General features: G+C 54.4%; 1 protein-coding gene across 1 annotated transcript; it reads right to left on the bottom strand.

Annotated features, from left to right (window-relative positions):
- Window positions 1-272: 272 nt before the first annotated feature.
- Window positions 273-2668, bottom strand: LOC123184939 (uncharacterized). The gene is made up of 5 exons (XM_044596968.1): window positions 2495-2668; window positions 1939-2398; window positions 1349-1585; window positions 1024-1244; window positions 273-901 (listed from the first exon to the last, which is right to left on the bottom strand). Exons 1-5 carry the CDS (start codon window positions 2500-2502, stop codon window positions 589-591), a joined length of 1239 nt encoding a protein of 412 aa, XP_044452903.1. The 5' UTR covers window positions 2503-2668; the 3' UTR covers window positions 273-588.
- Between the last annotated feature and the right edge of the window lie 4897 nt (window positions 2669-7565).

Here is a 7565-nt window from a genome sequence, read left to right as displayed (position 1 = left end):
GCGCCGACTGGCCACCGTGTCACCTGACAGATGGGCCCCGTCTGTCAGATACATGGTCAATACTCACTTATACGGCTGTCCGTCCAGTTTGTAACAGTTAGGCCGAATAGTGGTACTAAACTGCGACATACACGAATAGTGGTACTGACTCGTGAGTAGGCGCGCAAGTGTGGCACCAACATGCAATTAACTCAAAGCACGAGGATGGATACTAGAGAAGCAACAGCCACAAACAATCTCTATACTATACTAATCCAAGCAAGAATTCTCTGTTATTTCTAAGAAAGATATTTTCTAACTGTAATACATTCACAAAATGAAACAAATGCTTATGAAAAGCTATGCAACACCAGACGGAGCCTAACCGTCACCCTGTTTTCTGCTATTCGTGTGTGGTTCTAACTAAAGAAAGCCGGTCAGGTAAATCCACATTGTTCCAGGTTAGAAGAACCCACGAAGTCTTGACCTTTGACACCCAACCCAACCAACACAAGTGCTGCAGCAGGGTTCAGAACATTCTGTAAAACCCTGGCTGGATCTTTCAAGCATTGCAGTTCTTAAAAGAATCCACTGCATGCCAGTATGCCACTACACAACATCAACTGGCACGGAGCTGGAACTTCTTTGGCGATCACCACCGAGTTCTGACGCCGGCACAGAGCTGGAACTTCGATGGCGATCACTGAGCTCCGGTGCGGGGACAGCAGGGACGACAGCGGGTTCAGGTTGCCGCGCGCCTTCCGCGCTTTGTATGCCATCCAAGGCTCGTCTCGCGTAGACCGTAAACCCGACCCCTATAAGAACTGCAACGATGGCAGAGATGACGTTGTACACTATCTCCACCGTTGTCATCCGACGCTGGTCGTACTTCAGGTCCGCCAGTGCGAGGATCAACCGGCCACTGCACAAAAACAGGACAAGGTAGCAAGATGATCTTGGTTAAGATTGGGTATTTGATAGGCCATCTGCTCAGTACTACGGAGTACTGAACAACTGAATGTTATTCTGGACTCTGAATCATACCTGTAGATGTTGACCAGCGCGTCAGGTACCATTCCGACAACCGAGCCACAAATGTAAGGGGTGAAGTTGATCTGGGTGATGGTTGCGACATAGTTGAACATCACATACGGGAACGGCGAGAGCCGTAACAGCGCAACCACCCGGAACTGCTGGAACCAGCCCCCTCTGCCGGCCAGTTTGATCAGGGCTATCTGCTGAGGCCATTTCTTCTCCAACCATCCCTGTAATAGGTTCGGACTTCAGATGCAGAGTAGAACTCAGGGCACACCATCATCTATTTATATAGGCAGCCCATGATTGAGGAAATGGAGATGATGAACATTACATGAATATGATGGAGGAACAGGGAGCCGATCCAGTACGGTATGGACATGCCTATGCCGGTGCCAACCAGGATGATCAAGAGGCCCAGGCCGTAGCCGAATATTATCCCTGTCAGCCACATGGACGGGAAAGAGGGCAGGAACACGGTAGGGAAGACGGACATGGAAACGACCAGCACGATAGCCAGCACAGGACGCCCGAAAGATGTCGCCTCCCATCGCATGATCGGCAAGAGCACCTACAGTGCAACATCATGCCGTAAAGGCAGATTAAATACTCCAACATGCAGATAAAAAGATTAGCGAAATTGGAGTGTAGAGCATGAGCAGTTCAGCAGAGTCCAGAATCCTGATGGCATCATCAGTGTAGAAAACAGAAATGGCATGTGCTTGTGTACTGTATGTCTGTATCTGGGGATTGTTTGGGTGAATGAAGATGAACTAGAGAATCCATTGAGTTAGCAACATGGGTTCCCCAGGAGACACAAATCACGTGTCAAAGAGGAGTAAAATTACTAGGGAAAATCAGATGTGTAGAGTAGTACGTATACTAGTAGAGTAGTAGAATGCGAGGAAGGGAGGGTGGAAGAACCTTGTCTGATAAGAGGGGGAGCCCCCATTTGTACAAGGCATAGCCGACCGCCACCACTAGCAGGCCTCCGAGCAGCAGCCTCGTCCACGGGATCCCCGACCACCACCGCCGCCTCGGCCTCGGTCCCGGTTGCGGGTGCGCAGGCAAATTCTCCACTCTCACCACCTCAGGCGCGGCCGATGGCGCCGCACTCGCCGCTCTCACCTCAGGCTCCGCCGATGCCGTCACACTCTCCGCTCTCACCTCAGATGCCGTCGGTGCCGCCAAATTCCGCGCTACCACCTCAGGCTCCGGCGGCGGCGGCATCGGCGTGACCATGACCTGCGCCGCCGCGCGCCCGTCTCCTTCCGGGTCGCGTGGCCGCGAGCCTACCTCGCATCGCCCCGGTCCTCCCCCACGCGGGGCCTCCGCGGAAGAACTTGGCGCGCCTGAAGCCGCCGCCGCCGCCGCCGCCTCGGAGCTAAACACAGGCACGCACGGATCAAAGCATACTCCACGGAGAAACCAAAGGAACGACAGTACGACACACGGCGGCCATGGATGCGTGTGCGCTTACCTGGGCATCTCTCTCCCGAGCCGTGGACGCCGCGCTTGCGTGGATGCTGCTGCTGCTGCCGAGAGCGATGGGAGAAGGAAGCGGCGTGCGTCATGGCGAGGGAAAGGAAGAACCCCGCGAGGTGGTGGAGGGAGAGGGCGGAGATGCCCACGGAAGAGATCGATCGGGTCTCTCTCTTGCTCCCTGAACCGCGGGAGACGAGGACTACTGAGAGAGAGAGAGAAGAAGCGGGCCCAAGACACGGCACGTGGGCTAACGAATGGAAGCAGCCCGAAATGGCCCACGAAATGTGTTTTGTAGATGATTTCTCTAGAGAAATCACTAATTAAGAAGGAGTACTCGCTGTAAAAAACATTTTACTTTCCCAGGTCACAACAAGTGGCGCACATGCAGCACGCCACTTATCGTAACCTTGGAGTTTTCTCCTTTTCCGTAGATCCGATTTTTCAAAACGTTTTATCTCTTAAACCGTGCGTTCAAATCTCGAACCGTTTTCACCATTGGATTCCTCGCGTCGAGATCTTCAAAACTAGATCCCATGGTGATAAATTTTGACGTACTTTTTTTTCACGAAAAAAATGGGACGAAAAAAACCGGGCGAAAAATCCGAACCGGGAGCACGGTTTTTTCTCTTTCCGAAAGAGGCACTCCCGTGCCTCTCGTGGAAGCAAAACCGTGACTCTCATGGAAGGAAAAAAAAACAGAAAACACGTTTTTTCCGTTTTCGAGAGACACGACTGTGACTCTCGCGAAAGCACAACCGTGCTCTCGCGGAAACAAAACCGTGACTCTCATGAAAGAAAAAAAAAACAGAAAACGCGTATTTTTTTCCTTTCCGAGAGGCACGGCCGTGACTTTCGCGCAAGCACAATCATGCCTCTCGCGGAAGCAAAACCGTGACTCTCACAAAAGAAGAAAAAAAACAGAAAACACGTTTTGTTTTTCCCTTTCCGAGAGGCACGGCCGTGACTCTCACAAAAGCACAACCGTGACTCTCACAAAAGCACAACCGTGCCTCTCGCGGAAGAAAAAACCGTGACTCTCGCAAAAGAAAAAAAAAACAGAAAACACGTTTTTTTTTCGTTTCCGAAAGGCACGGCCATGACTCTCGATAAAGCACAACCGTGCCTCTCACGGGAGAAAAACCGTGACTTTTGCGAAAGGAAAAAAAGAAAACGCGTTTTTTCGCGCAATTTTTTTTGAAATTTGTTTTGATCGAAAAGCTAAGAAAGACCGGGGGAAAATCAAACATCGAAAAAACCAGAAAAAACCGTCTAAAAAGCCGAAAACGCGTGTGGAAAAATAAAAAAAATAAAATCTGAAGGGAGCGTTCAGAACGCGACACGTGGCGAATGGCTGAGAGCACGCCAAATGGCGTTGATCGTTGCGAGGCTCCCGAAGGAGCGCTCGTTAACTAGTTGCTCCCATTCTCTAGTCTTGCTCTTTGTGCTTTACAACCAGCTTCCTCCCGTGGTATGACAACAATGCACGCAGTGATTCAACAACATGCCTTGCAAGGAGAATGTCCGGTGCCCACAACGCATCCAACGACTTGGCTTACCGAAAACTTTGAGGTTAGTCTAAGTTATGCAAATTTGGTCTTCTATAGCTTCTTTGTTACAATTATGACAAAATGTCGACCTAGATATGACTTTTGAATGTCCTGAGACGCAGGGCAGGAAGAGGCGAGCGTAAGCAGGATTCTTAGGCGACTCAGAGGCGACTCCACGATATCGCCGTCGGCCACTCCGGCGACGGCGCCCACCATGCCGGCCGGCCAGGCCGCCACCATGGGCCTGGCCTGGCGCCAGCCGCACGAGCTCCCATCGTCTCCCCCGCCTCGGGAACTCTCCATGGCTCTAGACGCGGCCGTCGCCGGGGCGGGTGCCACTGCCCTGTATCTTGGGATCGCGACGGAAAGGGACATCTCCGCCGCCAGCGATGAAGACGTCCTTCGTGGCCGCTCGCTCCGCGGCGGGTTCTTGGCTTCCTCAACCCCAGAAGTCCTGCGGAGGGTAGTCACCATCAGTGACGAGCCTCTCCATCGCTCGCCGGGCGATGCCCTTCTGGAGTTCTCGCTCACCTACTTCTCCTCCCCGGTATGCTCACCTCTGTCCGCCGCCTCCGCCCTCTCCTCGCCCACGCTGGTCTGGCTCGAGGTGCTGCTACCTGTGCCGCCGCCGCCGCCGGCCGCTGTGGTAGCCTTGCTCAACGGTCGGATTGGTTCGCCTTATGCTTACCCGCTAATTCATCAGGTTAGCGCTTGCTTGTTTTCGTTTACTGTGGCCAATCGTAGTATTGCTAACTTCATCCTGTCGCTAGAAGGGGTTAATTTCAAGGGGTTGGTTGTCCGTTTCATCGCTAATCCCACCCCTGTTGGACATCCCTTACCCCGTCTCTTCGCAGCCCATGCAATCCCTTCTGTCGCATGCTACGTCAACAGGGACCCAGCGTCCTTGACTGCCGTTGCTGCCATGGCCCGGACCGCCCGCTCTTGGTCTGGCTCGCGTGCTTCTCCGTACCTGCTCCCTGCTGCCCGGGGCGCGTATAATACGGCCAGTTTCTCCTCGTCACCATCTGTAGCCCAGCCAGTAGCCCAGCCTATCCTAGGCATCTCCTGTAGCACCCCCCATGATCCAGTTTTGGAGGCGCCTCCCTTACTTCCTGGGGCGCCACGTCGCTCGCCTACGCCGTCTGCTGCGGCTGCTTGGGGGCCACCCGTTCTGGACTTATCTGCAGTGGGCATCCTTCCTCTCCCCATTGGCCCACTACAGTGGTTCCAGTTGGCCAGCGACCCAGCGCCTGCGCTGCATGCTAGGTGCATGCATGCCCCTCTGAATCGCCCTGATCCGCTTCGTCCCATCTTGCCTCTCTGCCATGCATGGCCTCGCGTGCCTCCTCGCTCGCGTCGTCCCATGTTGGACTTGTCTGCGCCTGGCATCCTGCCACGCCCCGCGGGCCCGCTTCCGTGGTCAACTTCGCCCTCCCGCCCACTCCCGAATCAGGACTCCCCCTCCTCTACTATGCAGGGCCTCACGAGATGCGACAACGGGGAGCCCGAGACAGCCTGCCCCTCGCCGCCTCGGCTGCCGCATCCCCAGAGCACGCTCACCAGGCCTTTGGTTTCTTATGCACATGCCCCCCTCTCCCCTTCTTATAGCATACAGCCCCCCTCGCTCCTCGTCACTGCCTTTCCAACCCTCCCAAGCGGTTCAACGCCATGACTCGCTACTACCGATGCTTGGCGCTTGACCAACAAGTGCGTGTATGTAGAGACCCCGTGAGGTGCCGTAGATGCTGGCGGGTGGGCCACACCCAACATGGCTGCGTTGCTATTTTACAGTTGGTGCACGTTGCAGAAAACAAAAATTTTCCTACGGTTTCACCAAGATCCATCTATGAGTTCATCTAACAACGAGTGATCGGATGCATCTACATACCTTTGTAGATCGCGAGCGGAAGCGTTCAAAGAACGGGGATGAGGGAGTCGTACTCGACGTGATCCAAATCACCGGAGATCCTAGCGCCGAACGGACGGCACCTCCGCGTTCAACACACGTACGGTCAGCGTGACGTCTCCTTCTTCTTGATCCAGCAAGGGGCAAGGAGAGGTTAAGGAAGATGGCTCCAGCAGCAGCACGACGGCGTGGTGGTGATGGAGCTGCAGTACTCCGGCAGGGCTTCGCCAAGCTCTATGGAGGAGGAGGATGTGTTGGAGAGGGAGAGGGAGGCACCAAAGGCAAAGGTAAGAAGTCCTCCATCCCCCCCCACTATACATAGGGGGCCTAGGGGGGCGCCGGCCCTAGGAGATGCAATCTCCTAGGGGGGCGGCGGCCAAGGGGTGGGGGGCTTGCCCCCCAAGCAAGGGGGCGCCCCCCCTTTAGGGTTTCCCCCACCCTAGGCGCATGGGCCCTAGGGGAAGTGGCGCCCCAGCCCACTTTGGGCTGGATCCCTTCCCACTTCAGCCCATGGGGCCCTCCGGGATAGGTGGCCCCACCCGGTGGACCCCCGGGACCCTTCCGGTGGTCCCGGTACAATACCGCTGACCCCGAAACTTGTCCCGACGGCCGAAATAGCACTTCCTATATATAATTCTTTACCTCCGGACCATTCCGGAACTCCTCGTGACGTCCTGGATCTCATCCGGGACTCCGAGCAACATTCGGATTACTGCATATACATATCCCTACAACCCTAGCATCACCGAACCTTAAGTGTGTAGACCCTACGGGTTCGGGAGACATGTAGACATGACCGAGATCGCTCTCCGGTCAATAACCAACAGCGGGATCTGGATACCCATGTTGGCTCCCACATGCTCCTCGATGATCTCATCGGATGAACCACGATGTCGAGGATTCAAGCAACCCCGTATACAATTCTCTTCGTCAATCGGTATGTTACTTGCCCGAGATTCGATCGTCGGTATCCCAATACCTCGTTCAATCTTGTTACCGGCAAGTCACTTTACTCGTACCGTAATGCATGATCCCGTGACCAGACACTTGGTCACTTTGAGCTCATTATGATGATGCATTATCGAGTGGGCCCAGTGATACCTCTCCGTCATACAGAGTGACAAATCCCAGTCTTGATCCGTGTCAACCCAACAGACACTTTCGGAGATACCCGCAGTATACCTTTATAGTCACCCAGTTACGTTGTGACGTTTGTGTTGGGGAACGTTGCAGAAAACAAAAATTTTCCTACTCGTTTCACCAAGATCATCTAGGAGTTCATCTAGCAACGAGTCATTGGATGCATCTACATACCTTTGTAGATCGCGAGCGGAAGCGTTCAAAAGAACGGTGATGATGTAGTCGTACTCGACGTGATCCAAATCACCGATGACCAGCGCCGAACGGACGGCACCTCCGCGTTCAACACATGTACGGGACGGGAGACGTCTCCTCCTTCTTGATCCAGCAAGGGGAAAGGAGAGGTTGATGAAGATCCAGCAGCACGACGGCGTGGTGGTGGATGCAGGGCGTCACAGCAGCAGGGCTTCGCCGAGACTACGAGGGAGAGACGTAACGGGGGGAGGTGGAGGCGCCAGGGGCTGGTGTGAAAT

The sequence above is a fragment of the Triticum aestivum genome, chromosome 2A, assembly GCF_018294505.1.
Source record: "Triticum aestivum cultivar Chinese Spring chromosome 2A, IWGSC CS RefSeq v2.1, whole genome shotgun sequence".
NCBI lineage: Eukaryota > Viridiplantae > Streptophyta > Magnoliopsida > Poales > Poaceae > Triticum > Triticum aestivum.
This window is presented reverse-complemented; position numbering and strand designations above follow the sequence as displayed.